The following is a 22,667-nucleotide window of genomic DNA, read 5'->3' as shown; positions in this document are numbered from 1 at the left end:
GCCCAGTGCCCCTGGGCCACGTGAAGAAGTAAAATCGGAGCAAGCGTGCTCATCTCAGCGCCCCCGGGGCACGATCCGCTCTGGAGAGCGCACACGGGGCACCAGCCGTCTCCTTTCCTCCTGGGATCACCGCGGCGGCCCGGGAAGCTTCTCCAATCACTTGCGCACCGCATCGGGTGCGGGCAAGTTTCCACCCGGGCCCCAAGAGGGGTCTGATCCTTGCGAGCCTTGTAGCAGGACTCGGGGAAGGCGTGGGGAGCGCCCCCGCTTCCTCGGTCTCTGCACTAGGAGCAGGACGCTCCTTTTTCTCTTTAGAAATCAACCAGCATTGTTTCTCAACCCGAGAAGGGAGACCTCGACGGAGGTCCCTTCCCCCTCACCCCTGATTGTTCTTAGGACCTCGCCTGGCCCCCACCCCAAGGACAGGGTGTGCGGAGGCCGAGGCAGGCCTCCATCCAAATCACAGGCCCCCAGAGGGGCCCGTTTTCTGCAAGGAGAGAGTGCTGACCGCTCCTCTCCTCCAGGAGCACCGTGTGGCCCCCATTGGGCGCGCAGGAGCGCCAGGGGCCTCCTCATGCTCTTCTAGGCACAGGGAGTGCCTCGTCACCAGGAAATAAGGTACTTTCTAGCAATATAGTGGCTCAGTGAGCCAAGTATGGACCTAGGAGGATTCATAGGTTTTACCCGCTTTTCCTGCCATTACATATACGTGCTAATGTTCCTTTTATGGACATGATTTTCTGGTATGTATTTTTATGACTTGTGATGTGTTTTCTAATGTTCCTTTTATGGGTATTTAGGAGTTATCCATGACAAGTGCATAGAATTCTTACTGTAATTCCTGACTACTGCTTATGTTGCAGAATCCTGAGTACTTACATGTCCTAATGTGACAACTGTGTATTCTTGCAGAGTATTAGTAACTTGTGTAACGTTCTGACAACTGCTAAGGTAGCAGGGTATTACTTACGTGTAATGTTGGTCTAATTATGTTTTGTGCAATACAGTTAATTTTTACATAGCTCAATGTTGTGTTTACTTTGTGGTGTACATTTTGCATCACGTGTGTTGTGTGTGTTGTGCAAACGCTTTACACATTGCCTCTGGGATAGGCCTGACTGCTCATGCCAAGCTACCTAGGGGGTGAGCAGGGGTTATCTTGGACGTGTAACTCCCTTGCCCTGACTAGAGTGGGTAGGTTCTGCCTGGCTTAGGTGCATACCCTAGTCAACCAGAAACCCCATTTCTAACACCATTGTTAAGAAACCAACTGAGCGGGTCAACTGCTTCCCTAAGAGATCTTTGTCTGACCTGCTTGTTACAGCATCACAGCCAGCATAGTTAAGATATTCATCCTTCAGAGATGGCTAAAATCTGCATTACTGATTTAGGTTATCAAAACACCTAAGGACATAGCAACAATTCTGTTTGCAGTTTCCACTAAGCAAGTTATCAACATTATACAGTAGGTAATAATAATTGTAGAAAATTACCATCTTTATATCGTGTTCCTCCAGCTTTCCGCCCTATCTGTTTTTGCTGGCTGTAGAACTCTATACACTTTACCCCTGCTAACTAGCAGTAAAGAACCTGTGCTACCACTTTTAACATGGTTGAATTGGCATGTTCTTACTTGGATTATTTAACTTGTCTATAAGTCCCTAGTATATGGTTAAAAAATGTACCCCAAGGCCTAGAAGTTAAATGCTAATAGTTGACTGCGGCACCTATTGTGTAATCCACTACAGTGGCATTGCAAACCTGTCTTCAGGCCTCCCATTGTAACCTGACTGGAACAGTTTAAATACTAATGTTTGACCTACAAGAAACCCTTTTGATGGGCCTTCCTTTTAAATATTAATGTCACCCCAAAAGGCAGAGTGCATGGTATTTAAAGGTATGACATTTGAAACCTTAACGTCAACATGTCCTTTTTGTGACTGGCATCTAAAAGGTAGTTTCACTGTAGGGCTGGAGAAACTTTGGAAAGCTACATTAAATATTAATTCTGCTATTCCCAGGTAGGGGCCAGCTTGAAATATGATTACAGGCCCAGCTTTCCACCTACCTCTGTAACGCCAGGATCTGTGTTCTCACAGGTCCTCTCGCCTCTGCTCCATTCTTCTTCTCTCTTCCTGTTTCTGCACCAATCTCTTCTCAAGCCACTTCCTGCTCTCTTTCCTGCCCTTTTTGCTGCTCCTGCTCTATTTCCTGCTGCTCCTGCCAGTTTCCTGCTCATTTGTCATACTCCCCCTTCAGTTCTTTCCTTTTTGCTTCATTCTCACCTAATTCCTTCATTTTTGTGCTCTCTTTTTGCTCTTTTCTGCCCTCTTTGGGCCCCTCTAGTCTGCTTTTGCTGCTGCCCCTCTTTGGGCTTTTTTCGATCCTTTCTCTCTGTACTACCGCCTCCCACCTCCTTCCTGCCTTTCCTCCAGCACACCCACTGCCTCTTAGTGCCCCTCCAATCTCCCAGTACTTACTCAATGGTGTCCACAGTGCCCTCTGCTACTTCACCTGCCACAACACACATGCGCCTACCCCGCTCAGAAACACCCAGCCCACTCGATGTGCAACACCAACTACCCACTACCAGTTCGCATGCACCCTCCTCAACACTAGCTCACTCAGCAAACATGCCACCGAGGTCTGGGATCTTATCAACACCCTTGCGCCTGTCATCGTCTAACTAACCAAGCCCTTACTCAACACTGCTTCAGGCCCTGACATTGCCACCACCGTAGAAGCAGGATACAGAATCACCCACCATGACAGCAACAGCAAGCTGGTCCACAGAGACTCTCTCAAACACGCCACCGACGATACCATCCCAGCAATGGAACACCTCAACTTCCCTATCTAAATGGGTGAGCATTCCACTATTAGGGGAACCCTTGCATTTCATCTCCCAAATTCGTCCCTAAATCCTACATCTCAAAGCACAAATGTCTTTTAGGCTGACTCAGAGAAATATGTCAAATTATGAAGTACTTTAAAGAATCCTAATTTGCTAAAACTTTATATTTGGATGCTGGGACTACCAATTTATATACAAGTCAGCAACTCTGACTTATGTATTATAAGCCAGCCTGGATATATGGTCAAACTCAATTTACACATTTAGTGTAGTGAAAAACATAATGGGCCTGATTACGATTTCGGCTGACAGTTTACCCGTCCTCCGAAATTCCGACGGGTAGGTTGTCGCCATTGTGGCTATCTCCCCCCCGGGCCCATTACGAGTTTCCCGCTAGTTCAGCGGGCAGAAACCTGAGTTTCTGCCCGCCGGCCTAGCGGGAAACACCCTACAGCACTGTCTCCGGCTCGTAATGAAGCCGGTGTCAATGCTGTAGGATGCAGAGTGCACCAGCACCCTCGCAATGTTCACTGTCTGCAAAGCAGACAGTGTACACTGTGACGGTGCTGGCCAGGGGGCCCCCTGCACTGTCCATGCCAAGTTCATGGGCAGTGCAGGGCCCCCTAGCACCTGTTCTCCGCCAGCATTTTCATGGCAGTGTTACCGCCATGAAATTGCTGGCGGAGAGCAAAATCGTAATCCCAAGGGCAGCGTGTGCCTGGCAGATTAGGACCACCACGACTGCCAGACCGCCAGGACGACTAATCCTGGTGGTGCTGGAAGTCCAACCGCAGCACAACCGCTATGATCGTAATATGACGCTCGGACCACCACAGCGGTCCGACCGCCATCTGCGAACCTGGCGATATCGTAATGAGGCCCAATGTGTTACACTATGCCCAGAATGGAATGGTCCCTTTTGGTCTCTGATTAAAGTATTACTAATTAAGTTAGGGCCTCATCTGCCAGAGAGCTACCTGTGCATGTATGGCAGCCTCTCGGACACCCATCTCTTTTGCTGAACTTACACAAGTGCGCACACTTTTGCTTACATGTTTATATGCAACCTATGCAGAGTTCCTTCCCTCAGCCAGAGGGAGGTGGGCAGGAGGATATGATTTTAAATCCTGTTTCAGCAAAAGCATAATGGTGGGTGAGACACCGCTGGGGTGTCCCGTGCCACGACAGGCAATCAAAGAACACGAGGGCTCTAAAAGTAAAAAAAAAGGGTTTTCAAGGATTAGAACCGGGACTCCTATTATGATTATTATTATTAGCATTCGTGTTAGTATTATTAAGAATAGGAATTATTATTATTATTATTATTATTATTATACCAATTTTAATAATAATAACAACAACAATAATAACAACACAACTGGCTGAATTTTGGCACCACGTCTAATATTGATAATGCAGCCTCCCCTTGAGTGGGTTTCAATTATTATTATTATTATTATTAACATTATATTATTATTATTATTATTATTATTATTATTATTATTATTATTATTATTATTGTTATTATTATTATAATGTCTATTATTATTATTATTATTATTATGTACTTAGTAATATGTGATAATATAACAATAACAATAATAATAATGTTGAAAAACATAGTGATTGAAGGCACAGTGCTGCCATGGCAACATACGCATACATTCAGCCCAGCAGAGAAATTCCCTAACAGTGTAAGACCCATGAATATACCATCAGCTGCCCAGGGCACCAGCACAGATACAGAAACCCAGGGTTGGTAGTTGCACTCACAGTGGAGCTGCTGTCACTCAGTGGAGCAGTGCGAGCTCTCCCCGCAGGAGGGTCATGTAATGAAGGGTAGGTTCTGAACCCTAAGCAGGATGCCTTTACTTTAATGGTGCATTTCAAGCATCCATTAGCAGGGATGTTATATTTTCAGTGGTGTAGGTCTAGGGTTTTTCAAAATGGATGCTCAGGCTTTTTTTTCAAGTAAAGTCCGTGGCCACCACCTTGTTTGTGCGTGGACACAATGAGGTGAAGGTTTGTGAGGTAAAGAAAGACTAAGAAAGTAAGGCAGAGAATGAGAAAGAGAGGGAAAGAAAGAAAGATTAACACAGAGAAGAAAAGAAAGAGTGAGTGAGAAGTAAAGACAAACCGAGTGAGACAAAGGAATCAGATAGTTTGTCTGACCTCTGCTTCATGAGGTCAGCATTCAGCATGGGTAGGTGGCCGCGCCCAAGCCTATCTCTGACGTGGAAGGTGTCAGTGCCTTTTACTTGTGACATGTCCTGACATCCGGGATCTGGCAAAGGATCAATTTGAGCATAAATAACAAGAAATGATTCACATCAATCTACTCACCGAGCCAGACATTTGCATGTCTAGGTGCCAAATAATGCATCTAAATATGGATTGGAGAAGTTTAATTTAGTTTTCCTTTGTAATTACCCAAAAAATTACTTTGCCTCTAAGGTTTGTTGCTTGTCAAGTGGAAAAGTAAAGTGTCTATGGCTGTATTTCTAGAGCTCTGTATTGATATTTTTCTTATTCTTTCACTGTCTGTGTTGTCTTGTATTCTCTCTGTGTCCGGTCACAGCAGTGGCGAAACAAAACTTGAGGGGGCCCCACTGCAAAATGAAGGGGGGCCCCATGCTTTGGACCCAGTCAGGAGCTCTCAACCAGGGCCCTCTGTCTCTGCACAGTGCCAAACTTGGGGGGGGGGCTGAGAGGAGTATGGTTACGCCACTGTGTCACTGCCAAATGGTTGTACTACTTCTAGGTCTATGGCTTGACCAAGGTTTTGGCTTTCACTATCTTGTCAGACTAACTTCAGGGGACTCTCTAGCGGGATCTTTTATAACTCTCTCCAAGAGTAAGACAGACTGACTCTCCTGCGGTCTTTATTATGCACCCAGGCAGGTTTACCCATTCACCTACCACCAGACAACCATGGCCCATACATAGGGGCTAAGGGGCCATTCCCTCTCACCTTTTGTCCCTCAAGAAGAGTGTCTGTCAGGCTGAACAAAGGTCATCCTGATAGACACTCCTCATTTTCGGGTCAGGCATCCAGGAGCTAGACATGTGTTAAATGTGCAGGCTCCTAGCTGCCTGACCTGAGCTTTGCTGGGCTGAGGATGTCACAGCTCCTGTCTGCTCCTTGAGGGCCTCCTCTTTGGTCACGAGGAGGAGCGTCACTCATTGCCGTGGACCTGGACACCTCAGCTTTAAGTCCTGAAGAGCCAGGGCCGAGTGGCAATCAGTGACACATCTTCACAGAGTGTGGGGGGCAGCAGTTTCACTGACCCCATCCGTCTTTTATCAGCCAGTGAGAGAAGGCAGCAGTCCCAATCCTCCTGGGATCTCAGAGGCTTGGGACTGCCGCCTTCCATCCAATGAGGGAAGGCAGCAGTTCCAACCCACCTAGGATCTCTGAGGCAGAGCTGCAATTAAGTATGATTTTTTTTAATGAATGTTTGATGCATGTGTGTATGTTTGAATAGTTGATAATGAGTGTTGTGAATGGACGTGTGTGTGCATGAATGAATGGGTGTGTGTGTATGTGTGTGTCCCATCCTACCCCCCCTCCTAAAATTACTGGTCGCCGATGCCACCAGAGACTACAGCTGCAAACTCAGCTTTCAGTTTCACGGTTTTCCAGTGTGGCAGTGTGCTATGTCCTTTCAGGAGCTCACTTCTTCTCGGTCCTGTTTGTGCCTGTGCTGTTGCCTTCACATTGGGAGGGCCGGTGCACACTACTGTTGCGGTGCAATCTTAGCAGCGGTCCTGCCAAGTGTCACGCATTTAGAGTTTATAAAATCAATTTTAGCGCATTGCCCCGCATCACAGCAATAGCAATGTCACGCATATTTAGCTCCTCTTCATTGCTCAAGGCACTTAACCCTAGATGTGTGGCGCTTGGCAGGGCTGCACTTTGATCTCAGCTCTAGTAGTGTAAAGCAGACGCCAGTGCGACTGATCTTGTAAATTACCCCCGGCGGTGTGAGGCGAGGCCAAAGAAAAAGAGACTTTGCTTGCTATGATAACTAGTTATGGGCCCATGAAATTCTCTTACTGAAAAGAGCAGTGACACAGCTGAAGCCAGCCAGTGCCGGCAGCAGGAACCTAAACAGCGAACCCTTTGTAGAGTGTTCAACAGTGACTGTAAACCCTTAGGGTAATCTGTGTCAGCAATGCATCCCGAGTCCCTGTTTTCTTTTTATAGCATTGACTCAGTGTTTCTGTAGTTTTTGTCAATGCATATGTCTCTTTATACCACTGCTTAATATGAACAGAGTAGCCTCTAGGCTTCTTGGTGAGTTCAGTTTGTGGGTGTGCACAACTGGGCATGATTGAAAGCGGTGCGAGTTTCTGACAGTGCCTGTCAGTGGGTTTTAAAAGCATTCAGACCACATGCTCATCCAATCCCTGGCCTCTCTGCAGAGCGCACAAATCAATGGTCACAAGTATGCAATTTGTTCTTCAGAAGTGTGTGAAGTAGGTACACGGTTATCAAAATCCTGACAGTGCCAAACATAAAGTACATTAGTTCACTCACAAGAAAGTGTCACACGTTTTGCAGCAGATTTCGCGCACAAATGTGTCACTCATAAGCTGACTGAAAACTCGGCAGCTATGAAGCAGTCCATCCCTCATGAGATGTAGTTCCCACCACTCGAAATAGCTTAAAGATGCAGGCAGACAGACAGAGCTGAGGACTCATCAGTGACCCAGCAGCAGCGGAGGCATGCGGAAGCACACGGCCCAGTAGAAGGACCCTGTATCCCACCTCCTGCGTGCTGACGTAACAAAGGAGGACGTGGTCTGAGAGACCTGCTATGCACTCCAGCTAAAATCAACTAACGTGCATGGCCCGCCCACACCACCACAGCCTGCTGTCTGCCACCTGCCTGATACACATCACTGCAAGTGAAAATATGCACCTGCAAGCCTTTTATCTCCCGGTCTATACACCAACGAACAGCTCCACACCGACTAGAAGCTACACGCACAGACCCCTGTTGCGTCAGAATAAGAAGCATGTGGAGTGTGGTGACCACCAGCAACTAACTGCACAAATTAAGCACTGTCCTCTTTTATGGAATTAGATTAAAGATCCATTGTGCTCTACAGTCAATTAGTATTTCTCATGAACAAAATTGTTGCTGGTGACCTTGGCTGTTGTAGCAAGAGCCCCAATCCCAATGTAGTTCCCAACACTGCTCTGCTTGTTAGTAGGTGAAGGGGAATAGATTGCCTAGAAGATATACATCTCTGTTCAGTAAAATAACATGTCTTCCACTTCAGAATGTGTTACCTGTGATGAAAAAAACAAGGACATTTGTATAGAAGCATGCAGTAGGAGAGGTATTTGTGAGAAAGCACTAACCTTATATACAGGGGCCTGTAGTAGGAATGGAAAATGGGAATGGGATAAGAGAGAAAGCAAAGACACTGAGTGCACTGCTCTCCTGCATCACTTTTGTCAGGCACTGATGCTTACAGGGTTTCCTGGGTACCTAAATGCAATAGGAGATACAACTCTCTGTACTTTGATGTGGAACTTTTATTCCTGAAATTAAACATTTAAGAGGTAAGTATTTTAAATATATGTTCATCAAAACCTCTCTCTATCATTGAGATATCTTCTTCAAGCTACCTCACCTTGCTGTCACTATTGAAGATGAGTACTGTATCCTACTTGAATGTTGTGTTGCTGTTAGCAAACATTAACATTTTTTATCCCTGTTTTACCATCTCTTTTCAGCATTACTGGAACTCTGAATACCCTAAGCATAATCATATATACATAGTTCATACAACATGGCCTTGCCTTAAGAGTTCCTCCTCTTGCATGATAGAATAACATCAAGTACAACACAAACGTTATGGTCATAAGAAAAGTGAAAGTTCAAAGTTTGGTTAACAAAATGACTCTGCTCTGAGAATACTTCTCTGTATTCCCAAATGTCCTGCAAACAAAGTCAAAAGGGAGCAACTGTTCTTTTCAAAAGAGATCCTAGATCCACATAGAAAGGTCCTGGCTCCACTACTATTGCACTACAGCTGAGTAGCAAAAACACGGTGAAACATGAGGGCTGTTATCCAAACATCCATGATCGCCAATGTTGCATCCAAACTACATGAGAGTTTATGACCTGCTGGAAATGGAGCTCCTTCTTAGGGGTGTGATGGTGTACCCTCACACCAGACAACACTGTCACTCTGCACGTACTGCTGGTCTTTCCTTTCCTGAGATGGATTAAGGTTTTTGGTATTGCTTTTCAAGTTTTAAGCCGTAAGCCATACTGCCTGATCTGCGTCCCGGCAGTATTTTGATGGGAGAATGTAAAACAAAGAAATAATAGCACTTGGATGTCTCAGTGATGGAGAAAATACCTATAGCTATGCCACTCAGATTCAGTACTATTCTACATATGCAGTGGTTACTTCATTATAAGCAGGCTGATTCAAATCATAGGTATGCCGCCAAATGAAGTGTTTAAGTATTCAAATTCACAAACGGTTCATTGAAACCAAATCCAAAACGAGGAAAAGAAAAAACTTTGCTAAACTAACTTCCTCACTGTAAACGTACTGAACGAGAAGTTGCAGATGAAATTGTTAATGAAGAGAAGCTGAGAAGTCCCCAAAACAATAGCAAAGAACTGGAGCTGCAAAAGTAAGGAATCACAGATGATTCTGTCGAGATGCCAACCTAACCATTGTCTAGGAGCCAGATGAGCCTGTGGCATGCTATGAGATGGCACTGCTTTTCTGCAGAGTACGCTGCTGTATCCTTTAGTCTGCATGCCTTGATATCTTCCATCACTGCACGCTAAGAGAATTTGGACAATCTCAGTCTAGGAACACATTTTTGCTGCTGTAGAGTCCTCTTCATGTTTACGCATGTACAGAGACATAACATCGAGTGATCCCATCTACAATGCTGCTGTGACTTTCAGCATCCATACATAATTGAAGGAGAACATCTAATGTTTGTCTCCAGATATGGCTGGCTGGATAACACTTCATAAAACATTTGCTCTGAAGTTGGTGGAGCCCACTAGGGAATGTCCATGCAGGACCTCTTAAAGAGGGACAGATTTAGTTGATCCGGGATTAGCTGTACCTGCCCTTCCTCACTTTACTTCAAAGGGAAAGAAATCTTAGTTTATTGAGTAACACAGCACCAAAGTTCTACATTAGAAACTCTGAAGGGAAGAGGTCCATCAGTGAACAACTGCACTATATTGGGTTTGCCATCTGCCACACCATGGCCAATGTCTTCAAGGCACAAAATATGGCTATATGGTTAGGTAGAACATCAAGGAGACCATGAATTGCAATGGAATGATTACATTTTAGAATAAACCATCCCTGAATGAGGGACATTGCTGAAAATATGTTGCCATGGTGCAAAATGGTAAAGCTTTGTCTTAGTGTTCCAAACACTGTTAATCAGGGGATGCTCCTTTGGTCAGACAGTTCAGCAAATCTTTCTTCCTCTCTTTCTCGTAATTCTGCATTTTATGGCTCTATGGCTGCATGCTCTAATGTACCCCAACAAACATGATACTCTGATGTTGTCCAAACTGTCACAAGCATCTATAATCAAGTGAATTATGTCACCATTCTTGTCAGCAGTCACACACTCTACAGCAATAGACCAGCAAGATGTGTTGTTCTTTTGATTACAAATTTCTCTTGGGGATTTAAAATTGCCATGCAATCAATCACTTTGTACTTGGGAGATTAAGATGTATCAGTGGGGACTCATTTAAATTTATGAATATTTGTGCTTTGAAGTATTTCTCCTAGAAAGTAAATTACATTACTGTTTAATGCATATTCCTTTAACAAATTGAGAATTAGTTTTTAATGAGGAGTACTTAATTACATGATCAGTTCAAGTTTTTTGATTATTGTTTTTCTTATGAAGAAAACTGTTTCTCTGTCACATTCTTCATCAAAAGCAGGACATTTTTTCATAATTAGAAAATTTGGGAAACTCCCAATAAAACTAAAAAGAATAAGGAATAGGAGTTACTCACTTCTCATGGTGTCACTTGTATAACAAACTCAAAACAATGTGCCTACATCTAGCTCAGTTCCCTGTTCCCAGCATCCCTACATTCACCCCAGATTCTCTCACCTCATTCATGTAAAGACAAATACACTCATTAATATCATAGACCATCACAGCTACACAGTTTCTAGAACAGGCACTGTTCTGATATGCATGCAGCTAAATGCCAGGTATTACAAATCTCACTGCTGAAATCTCCAACCTCATTCCTGAGTATAACAAGCAGAGTTGTGGATGACACTGTGCATGCTTGTCGTACCTTTAAGGCCAACCTCAACACTTCAGCCTTCATGTCCTACTTCAGGCCGACATGGACTATTCTTAGCGAGACCACCAATACTGCTGAATGGATACAGATGTGTAATTAATAACATAACTTGACCCCACTTCAGCAACATCCTCTAAATAGTTAAAACTGCAAAAAGCTGACCTACTCATTGAACTCTCGCATTGCCAGCTCTGCCAATGCAGGCCTTGGCTTGGCAATTTGGACTGGACTATTCCCAACGGGAACAGTGTCAAGACTGACTTGCATATGTCGGGGTCCATACTGGGATGGCTGGTGGGCAAAAATGATGGGTAAAACCCAGAACTTTGTGACGGGGTGCATTGTTCAGCATTCCATTCATCATTTGTGCTTTTTGCTAATGCAAGGCTTTAAGTCACCACTAAACATGTTCTCACTGCAGAGCCCTCACCATAGTGAATATATCTGTCCCCCACAATGTAGTATTCACCTCTTTCATCATGTGTGAATATAGAGATGTATTAAATCCAATAACTACTGTACATTTTCCACCTTCCAGCATGTGTGGTGCTCTGATGCCTCCAGACAGCGTCAGATTACAGTTAATTAAATTTTGCCATCACTTGTTGGCTACATTAAAAGTTGTGCCACTGATCTGTTGCTGATTTAGGTCAATTGCACGGAGTGATAATATACCTCCTTACTGTACATGCTAATATTAAAACCTGTTTTTAACAGTGTGTTTTACTGGACACCTTCTGTACTGCATATCCTACCTCACAACCACCTTGTAACCAATTGCTGGCCCCTCACAGGCATCTCTGCACAGATTATATTCACAGTGTGGCATGAAGGACATCCAACCTGAACAGCTCTAGAAACATCCAGCCTTGACCACTCGAGGGATGGCCAGCGTGAGCCATTCAGGTTACATTGAGCCCAGGCCACTCAATGGACATGCATCCCGGATCTCTGAAAGGACAACTTGCCCAAGCAGTTCATAAGATACTAAGCCCTGGCAGGTGGATGGACATCTCAGGTCTTCTCAGTCTGCTCCACCTTATAGCACCCAGTTCACGCCATAGAAAACTGCAACATAAATGAATAAATACGTACATAAGTAAATAAACATGGATCTTGAAAGAAGATGTGTATAAATATCTACCAAAGTAAGACCAGAGTTAAATGCACACAGGTAGACATCCTCTCTGTGGAATGAAAAACGGACTAGAATTTAATGTTCAGGAGTCGCTTCATCGATTGGGGTTCCTGGCTGCGTGGTGAATTAAACCCTTGCCAGTGACATATTGAACATCTCTTCAAGATTAAGCCCTTAAATCAGCACTAATTTGACAACGAGCCGCGTAAATCTCCAAACCACCAGTGTTAGCATATTACAATAGATCTATTATTGGCGTGGAAGATTCTCTGGTGCGCCCCATAAATACTGATGCTAGCAGAGTTTGAGGTGGGCCAGGGACCGCTGTAATGAACTGAAGACCAATAATGGGCTGAAGACAGTCTGCTGCTGGTTTCTAATAGGATCATATAAGTGGATTGCCATCCGCAGCAGACGCAAAGGTGGGAGAATGAAAAGCAGTTATCATCCTGACCTAATTTTGAGTCTCACAAACTAAGTGCTAGGCTGTTCAGTGAGTGATACCTCTGGAGGTTTCTCATTTGTCTCTGGTCTAATTCTACTGATTTTGTGAGTCAAAGTGATACGTAATTTCCCTCTTGCTCCATTTCTAAATCAAATTTCACTGGTAGTTATCACTCAGTGTAGAGATATTTGTGTCCATATTGCTAATTTCCCCACAGCATATTATGTGTAAATCAGTGAGTTAAAGACTCGATGTCTGTTTTGTCTGCATGTCATGAGTTCCAATCCCAGCAAGGCCAGTTCAGCCTTTCATCCTTCCGAGGAAATTAAAATGAGTGCAATTACACTGAACAATTTCGCGTATTTACAGTGAAACGACCATTGCATTACAAAGTGCTATACACAAACAAGGTGTTGTTAATTGGTAATGTTTAGGTAAAAGGCCCAAAGAGCGTCCTTTCGATGCAATATAGACATCCATGTTTTGTGCAGTATCCATTACAACTCCAGGCTTACTCTTTGGGATCCGTTGCTCTCTAAACTACCCAAGCCCCCCCATTGGTTATAGAGCCAGAGCACATTGGGTGATGAGCCAGAAGAACGTTATGAAGTTCTGAAAGTTATGAAGCCTCGCAGCCTTTCATCCTTCACGATTGATAAATTACATGCCTTCGAAGTAGGTGTCAGTAGTCACTGTTTATTTCACATGCTATACAAAGAGCACAATTATGGTACTGAGTGTGCACTGGTGTCGTTATAAGGGTGTGCCTTTTATATTGCATGAGGGAGATAACATACGCAGTGGACCATTTCACAGTGATTTTATTTCAATTTCTGAATAAGGTGACACCTGTTGTATCTACATTGAGCATCTGGGATACACTGGGCATCATATAAGTCACGTGGTTTAGATTTCCCTGCTTACTCCTAGTTTAACTATTTAGGCCCATATTTATACTTTTTTAGCGCCGCATTTTGACACAAAAGCGTCTCAAACTGTACGTTTCCGCTGCTTTTGCGTCAAAAAATGACGCAAATACGGCACTAAAAAAGTATAAATATGGGCCCTAGTTTGCTTCATTTTGTGACTCTCAGAATCAAGGCTATGGGAGGTAACTGGCTTCCATCATCACATCTCCGAACAGGGCGTGGCAGGGATTGATATGCGGAGCAGCTAGCAATGAGGAGGAGTAGAAGAAACATTTATTTTTACATTGTACATCTCAAACATCTAAACAATTCTTAGGATGGGTAAGCATTCTATTGTGACCAATTCCAGCTTCCCTAGTTTGGTTATCAGCAGTTGCTAACTGTGTAAGGCTGAACAGAGATTCAGAGGGGATAGCCATTTCAGTGGCCCTATGCCTGCATGGTCCTTTGGCTGGTAGTCCTTAGATTTTGGTCCTGTCCTCAGTCTATGGCTGCAGTCTGTAATTTAAGATTTATGCCTACCTTACGCCCACAAATTGTTCAAATGTCCACCACATGCTTCCTCTGGATGAAATTATTCACGAAAAGCCATCCTTTTCTTCCCTTGGAGAACAGTTTCATGGTCCTCCCCATTACCACAGAATCCCAACTAGACTATGGCAAAGCTCGGTAGCAGGATGTCACTGAATATCAAATGTAGCATCTTTAGCTCATCCGGAGATTTACTACTCTTAGGCCTTCCTCGTCACACTCCTGTTTCCAAGCATCTCTCACATCTGCATGGGCTTCCTAAGGCCCAGTGAGCCACCTTCAAAACACATTTTTAGCCCTTGTATCACCCTACTTGGACTTTAGTCCTCTTCTGCCTCTTTGTTGAAGTTACCTCAGTACCACAGAGCACAACAAGGTGGCTGTTCTTTCTCTTTTAGTTTCTCGGGCATGGAACTTGCTCAGACCTGGAACTTCCTTCCCCTCTTGATGCGCACATCTTTCTTTTGGGAATCTCTGGCAAACTAAGCAGAACTTATAATGCGCACTCTAAAGGTGCATCTAATGTCAGAACATCTTAACCAGTAACAGCATACTCAACACAACTCCACTACACACAAAATATACACCATTCATAATAATCATAACAATAATAGATTGCTTTTGTAGCACTTCACACTACACTTTTGCCGTTTTATACACTCTAAATAACAAATATTCCTACAACTCAATTTAATATTACTTGTTATACTCAACTCACATGGACAACAGGTTGAGTTCATCTAGGGTATTACTTGTAAGTACTCAACTCCACAGTATATTTTTATGAGAAATTCAGAATGGTGGATGTCTGAGCCAAGCGTGTCTTGACTTTCAACTGCAAATTAGACCAATATCTCTGCAGTGGGCCCATGGTCCTTTGTAAGTACCTGCAGATGATGCTTTGTGTGTGACAGAAAGGAGACCATTTCCCATTCAATGACATTTAGCTCAGGGGTCCTAAAGAGAATCATCATGGCATTTTGTGCATTGCCCTGTAACAAGCCTCACCCTTTGCGGTATGGGGAGCTCTCAAAATCCCCGCTGAGCAAAAAAAGTGGCTCATTGATATTAATAGGATGGGAACTGTCTTGCGACTCATGCAGGAGAGTAGAGGTGCCGGGTTGAGGGCTAGCATGGACACCAGACATCCATCCCAGCAGTCTCATTTGTGGTATATCTACATTGCAGCTGCTGTGGAGGGTCGGGGGCCACAATGGCCCAAACAGCGCCACACTGTGAATGTGACCTTTGGATCAACATATGGTGGTTCTTGGGACCAATAATGCGTGCAGCTATGAGTAGTCATGAACAGTCTTTTACTCACCATAAAAAGTGGTCCCTTAGCTCTCAAGACCAATGCCTGCGCCTCCAGATTCCCCAGGTTGAACAAGTGCAGAGTAAGCTATCAAACATAGGCAACTTACACTTTTAGATGAGTTACCACCTGTCTTAGATAGGCACTATCCATTCAGTATTTTGCTACCAAAAAAAAACCTGTTATGCAAGAATGTGAGCTGTCTTCTCACAGTTGTTCAAGGAGAGACCTCATGCTGTAGTCAGGTAGGCTTTTGCAAGCTTGAGTCTTGATAGCTGATTTGTGTGTCACAATTGGTACTGATGATCTTATATTCCACCTTATTTGTGCCTTTTCCCCAGGGCAGTCTTTAATTTTTCATATGAAGAGCCAGGGGTCTCAAGTGAACGACATGTCACCTGTTCTTCCTGAGTTATGAGATTCGAAGGGGTTAATGCTGTCTGAAGCAACCACAGTGCCTCCTTTTGGGAGATGTTTATCACAAAGGGGTTGATAGCAACTTTGCTCATATTGGTTCACCTTGTCTTGGCAAGAAAAAAGGGGTAAATAATGGTTATATTTCAACAGATTTGCCGCCAACTACAAGAACTGAAAAGGACAGTAGTTTATGAGCAAAATAGATCACCTTTGAAGGCAGGAGATGGTGATATTTAAGCTAAAAAAGTTTTTGCATGATTGATTACAGTAGAGACATGTTTCTTTCTCAAGAATTAACTCTCAAAGCTGGAGTTTGTTCTTGATAAACAAAAATGATCAGTCACCCTAACATGCAAGGACTTTTCTTCTTATGTGTGGTAGCCACTGAACATTTTGTTCTGCACATGAACTGCCATGCTAGGACAAATTTAGTGATGGTGATCCTGTTACCAGTAGGTGAGTGGTGACTGCCACTATTAGCTTATGGCTCTGTGGCAGATGAGTCTTCCGGTCAAATGTTTCTAACAGAGGAGTCAGATGAGGCTCTGACATTGGAATCCCTGTACTTCCCCCACCTTGAAATGGGCCAAGAGAATTCTGAATTTGGTAGAGCGAGAGCACCAGTAATTTACATCAGTATTCCCACTCTTCTAAACTCTAAACGAACACCCAAAGGCCAGCTATGGCAGGGTAGTATCTCCAAGGGTCATACGGCTCCACCACACTATGAGTGGTTCGTTGCTTCAGGACCTCAAATTTTCAGGTCCAAAAGTCCTAAATCCAATTTTACCAATTGTGGATCAGCACTTGGTAAAAAAAGCACAGCTGGAGAGGTCTGGCTCTGTGGGAGGAGAAAACTTGAACCCCATCTGCCTTCTCCAGCATTATCATAAAACACTCTCTCCAGACAGGCCAACCACCCCTCCCTCCTGACATCTGCTCCTCTCTCCCCATCCCCCAACCCACACCCCAATCCACCTGCAGCTGACATTTTCCAACTGCTCAGGGCAGAAAAGTTGAGTATTATCACTGAAATAGTCCACAGAATGAGGAATGGGAATTTTTGCCAGCTACCCAGGTCTCCATAGTTATTTACTATTCTGGGGACTATAACTAGTAATGAACATATTGCTATGCAAGGATAGGGATTAGACTTTGAGATTCCAGACTCACAGTATCCTCACTTCCAAATCTGGCCTTTGCGTGATGAGGCCTAAGTACATGTAGCCAAATCATTTGTGTGGAAAATGTAGTCAGTTTTGATGGAGCCAAACGCATTGCATTCCTATCTGTCTACAAAAAAGGTGTAGATGTGATTTAATATTCAGAATTTCTTTCAGAAGTTTTGGAGAGATTTGGAAGGTATATAATGTCGACATATGATTCCCAATGTGTTGTCATTGGACACCCATGTTGCAACCTTATGATATTCAGCTCTACCTCATGGTAAATTCTCTGGAAGATGTCAATTCTCTCTAAATGCATGAAGCAAATCAAGTCTTGGGTGTCTCAATTCAAATGCAGTGAAAATACCTTGAAAACTGAGGGGCATATTTATGATGCCCTAGCGCCACCTTGCGCCACATTAACATAATTATTTTTTACGTTAATGTGGCCCAGCAAGCCCAAAATCCCCGCGCCGTATTTACAGAGTGGTGCAATGCATGCATTGCGTCACTCTGTAACCCTTTGCTCTACGTTACGCCTGTGCCAGGCATAATGTATGTAAACGGGGCGTTCACCCTTTAGGGGAGCTGGAAAAATGGCATAAGGAAATCTATGAGATTTCCTTGCGCCATTTTTAACGGCACTTTTAACGCCTGTTCAATAGCAGTCATTAAAAGGGGGCTTCCATACTTTAGAATGGGGCCCTATGTACTCTGCAGGAGTAGCACCAATATTTTGGTGCTACCCCTGCAGAGTACATCAATAGCATCATTTAAATACATATTTTAAATACGGCGCACACATGGTGGTGGTGGGGGTGCTAAGGGGCGCAGGGAAAGTGGCGCTGCACTCGGTGCAGTGCCACTTTCCATAAATCTGTCCCTGAGTTTTCACTAATATTGACTTTTCATGGTAATTTACTAACACAAAACTGGCTTCTTTCCGTCCCTCCCAGTTTAGAAAAAGGTTAAATCCTTGAGATTTGTCCTCAGTAAGAGGCCCCTTCAGGTTGAGCATATTAAAACATTGTTAAAGTTGCAAAAATTCAACTAAGGATATGAACAAAAGTAAATTTGCTCCTAAGAAATATTTAAATCAAACGGTACAAGATCTGACCCTTAACAGAACTGATTATATCATTGAGGAATACTTACAGCATCACCAGTCCTAGTTTTTCTCGCCAAATCCACACTTGCATGCCTCAAAGTAATTAATGAAGATTAGAAGTGGGAAAATATTGAATCAGTCCGCATGCCAACCTACCCTATAATTCTTACATTTTGTGCCAACTTGCCTACTTCATAGCAACACATTTAGGAGAGTAAGTTACTTCTAAAAATACAGTAACGGTAGCCCTAGTCCAAAAGAGAGTTATTTTGCTTAAAATATATAATATCTATTAAGATATTTTAAATTAAATTGTAACATGCAGACATTATGTCTACTCAGGCAAGTTGGGGCAATATGGTGGAAAGCTTTTTTAAAGTTTGAGGAGCCATACTCAAAAGCAGTGCCAGGTGTTAGACCTGGCATCCTTGGCGTGGTCTCCCCTAACTTTTTGCTACTACTTCCCAGGTTGTTGCTGTGTACTGGACTCTGTTTTTGCTGTTTTTTGGTACTCTGGGCACTTTGCCACTGCTAACCAGTGCTAAAGTCCAAGTGCTCCCTGTGTAAATTCTGTGTGTAATTGGCTTTTCCATGATTGACATATTTGATGTACCAGTAAGTCCCTAGTAAAGTGCACTAGAGGTGCCCAGGGCCTGTAAATCAAATGCTACTAGTGGGCCTGCCGCACTGGTTGTGCCACCCACATGAGTAGCCCTGTAAACATGGCTCAGACCTGCCACTGCAGTGCCTGTGTGTGCAGTTTTAAAATGCCAATTCGACTTGGCAAGTCTACCCACTTGCCAAGCCCAAACCTTTCCTTTTTATATATGTAAATCACCGCTAAGGTGGGTCCTGGATAGCCCATGGGCTAGGTCCTAGATAGCCCATGGGCAGGGTGCTGTGTATGATAAAAGTAGGACATGTGCTGGTGTGTTTTTACATGTCGTAACAGTGTAATACTGCCAAATTCGGTTTTCAATGGTGCAAGGCCTATGTCTCTCATAGGTTAACATGGGGGCTGCCTTTAAATGTCCTTAAAGTCCAGGTTCCCTTTGAGAGCAGATAGAAATGCAGAGTTTGGGGTCTCTGGACTCACAATTTAAAAAAAACACCTGTTAGAAAAGTTGGTTTTTAGATTGTTAGTTTGAAAATTACACCTTTAGGAGGTAGGCATTTTCTTGCTTAAACCATTCTGTGACTCTGCCTGTTTGTGGATTCCTTGCTCAGGTCAAACTGACAGTTGGGCTGTTTGTGCAGCTCCACTAGACAGTGACATAAAGGGTGCTGGGGTGTAACTTGCATATCCTAATGGGCCATCTGGGCTAGGCTGGAGGGAGGGGTGGTCACTTACACCTGAATGGGCTGTGCCTGCCCTCACACAGAGCAGTCTCCAACCGCCTGGTGTGTGTCTATAGCCAGGCCTGGGCCAGGCAGGATCCTGTAAACAACAGAGACTTTCCCTTGAAGTTGGGTAACTTCAAAGGCAGAAAGGGGTGTAAATATTGGACCCCAAAACCCCAGAATTTAGATTACTTAAAGGATTCAAGAGGAACCTCTGCAAGGAGAAGAGCTGAAGAGCTGAGGAGAAGTGCTGCCCTGCCTGTGACTGTGCTTTGATGGGTTATCCTACAGTTGCTGCTTCTGCCTGTGAAAGGGGACAAAGACTGGACTTTGTTGTGCATTCCTGCTTGAGAAGTATCTCCAGGGGCTTGGAACGAGCTTGCCTCCTCTTTTGGAAGCCTCAGGGACAGCAGAGGCTTCACCAACCAGTCTCTTAATCTGCATGCTGTGGACTCTAGTTTGCCAGAGGCTGCCATTCCAGTTCCTGGGCCCCTGGAAGTAAATCTCTGGTGAAAATCCTGTAAAACAACGCTGGACGACTCCGTATGATTTCACTAAGGACGCCGCTGCATGAAGCCTGCGACGCTGCCTATACCTGGATCCGTGGACCTCGCTAAGGCCTCGACTACCTCACTGTCAACGTAGGACCGATGTCGCTGCAGCCGCTGATGTCTGCACAAACTTATGAGTTGGAGTGTCGTCCACCCAACGTTCGTGACACCCTACTCCGTCGCAGCGCCTGTGACCCTGTGATGTGATAGCGACCCCGTGAGGTCGCCCTGCAGTATCGTGACTTCGTCAAACTTCGACTTTGCCGGAGGTACCATGGAACCGACTCCTCTCAACCGTCGGTGCCTCATCTCCAATGCTCTGCAGAAAGGACCTGATGCCTCTTTGTGACACCCCCGCTCCTTCGCCCCGCAGCACCTGCACCAACACCGCATCGGATCCATGAATGCCTCCCTCCCCGACTCTGGGTACAGGCCTGTTTTCCACACATTTTGCTAAGGTAGTGTGCCTGGGGGTCCATGTGACTCCGTATTAGCGCCAGTGGCATCGCATTGTGGAAAACGACTCTGTCATGACGCCGCTTTGATTGCAGCATTTGTGCCTTTAGGAACTAATTTTGTGTTTTTCATTGCTAAAGTCATATTTTTAACTGTGTATTGTGGATTTTTATTGTATTTAGCCTTGTTTTATTTAGATAGTATTACTGTTTTTCTAAACTTGTGTGGTGTCCATTTTGTAGTGTTTCACTGTATTACTGTGTGTGTTGGTACAAATACTTTACACATTGCCTCTGGGTTAAGCCTTTCTACTTGTGCCAAGCTACCAGGGGGTGAGCGGGGGTAAACCGGGTGTGTTTCTTCTTTGCCCTGACTACAGTGAAAGTCTTTGCTTGGACAGGGGGCAAACTGACTGCCAACCAAAGACCCCATTTCTAACACCAGGGATCCCAATTATTTTTAAAGATCTATCAATAAATTGATGTAAATTTTGGGTGTAAAGAACTGAGGCCCTCATTTTGAGTCTGGTGGTCCTACGACCGCCAGAGTCGTGGTGGTGGTCGGACTGCCGCTAATGCTACATTATGACCATGGTGAAAGTGCCACGGTCCGACCGCCGAAACCGCCACTTTTTCGCCAGCCGATAGCTTGGCAGTGCCGGCGGTCTTAATCAGCCAGTGCAGTGCTGCAAGGAGCTCTACCCTGGGGATTACGACTCCTGTGTCTGCCAGCTTCCACTGCCATGCAAAGGCTCCCATCCGCCAAGGTGGTAATCAGGCCCAATATCTCCTAACAAAGGCCATCAAAGATCCTTTGGACATATATGGAAAAGTGGAGTGCACTGGAAATGTTTATCTATAAAGTTAGGGCAGATAATAAAACTTGATGCTCTTCCAGTTCCAGGTCCCACGGCTGGTGTGAAAGCAGCTGCCGCTTCGGCTTCTGTCGTCTTCGTGTCTTGGCTCCCTCCCCTGAAGTTAAACGGCATCATCAGGAAGTACACCGTCTTCTGCTCCTTCCCATACCCTACGGTGAGTCTTGCACAATCTGTTGTTGCCAAGTACTGTACGTTTTGCTGTCTGTCCTCCTAAACACCTATTTGTGTCAACTCTTTTTAAGTTGTATTATCCTTCACCCCACTTTGTATTTGTATGATGGACAGACCTTTGAAGCCTGTTATTTAACCTCCCCACTGTTTTACTTTGTAAGTACTACGGGATTGGGTGAGCATATGGAACACAGGGAGACCTCGGGGATGCTTATAAGGTGGATGGACTTAAGCCTGATGGAACACATACAGTTTCCCTCCAGACATATGTAATGTGTTCCCACCCACCCCTTGCAAATTCACAGAGGCATATTTGTATTCACTCACGCACCACTCTGCTCGGACTCACGCACTGCACTCATTCGGTATAATATGGGTCAGGTATGGGCATAGTTTCCCAGGCTGCTTTTAGCTTCTATCCCATTACTGCATCATCTGATGCTGAGCAGCACTCTGCACAAGATAAGTCAGCTTTATGTAAAACAACTATATATGGCTTGCTGTACATTATTAGAATGTTGCAAGTTGCTGAGGAGTTCCATGACCATGTAGAGGAACGAGGCCGAATGGCCGAACAATAACCTTTACCAAAAACTGCTTCCATCTTGTCTTCTTCTTTCATATGAAAGAGTCAGTATGTTTGCAGACATGAAGAATGAATGAAGACTGCAGTTCTCAAATATACACATCAAAAACAGTACTTTGCTGCAACAACTGCTACAGTCTCTTTAATATAAGTTGTATTAAAATAAATGTTTAGCTCAGAATGTGTGAAAACATGCAGAGAGATTCTGTCCTTCCTATAAGGGCTGTAGCTTGCAGAAGAAAAACATCGTTGCTATAGATATTTCATTTCTGATCAGAAGAAGGAAAAAGCCAATTCTGGTTTGTTGTTTAAACTGTAGGTGTAATTATCCTCTGTTATCTTTCTTTCACCTTGCCTGCTGGCAGCAGGCATTATGAAGTCAGAACTCAACTGTACTCCACTATTACAGCTGACCAGCTTCCTCATTTGGTTATCACAGGTGA

The 22,667-nt window shown here is 44.3% G+C and overlaps 1 protein-coding gene across 1 annotated transcript in view; it reads left to right on the top strand.

The window, feature by feature from the left end:
• The window catches only part of DSCAM (DS cell adhesion molecule), a 1,000,736-nt gene that overhangs the window by 755,107 nt on the left and 222,962 nt on the right, over positions 1–22,667 (top strand). The window contains exon 20 of the mRNA XM_069202587.1: positions 21,488–21,621. Within this exon, the coding sequence (XP_069058688.1) occupies positions 21,488–21,621 (134 nt within the window). The remainder of the gene's footprint in view (positions 1–21,487; positions 21,622–22,667) is intronic.

Source organism: Pleurodeles waltl, chromosome 8, assembly GCF_031143425.1.
Source record: "Pleurodeles waltl isolate 20211129_DDA chromosome 8, aPleWal1.hap1.20221129, whole genome shotgun sequence".
NCBI lineage: Eukaryota > Metazoa > Chordata > Amphibia > Caudata > Salamandridae > Pleurodeles > Pleurodeles waltl.
The sequence above is the reverse complement of the archived record's forward strand: the minus strand, read 5'-3'. Positions and strand labels throughout refer to the sequence as shown.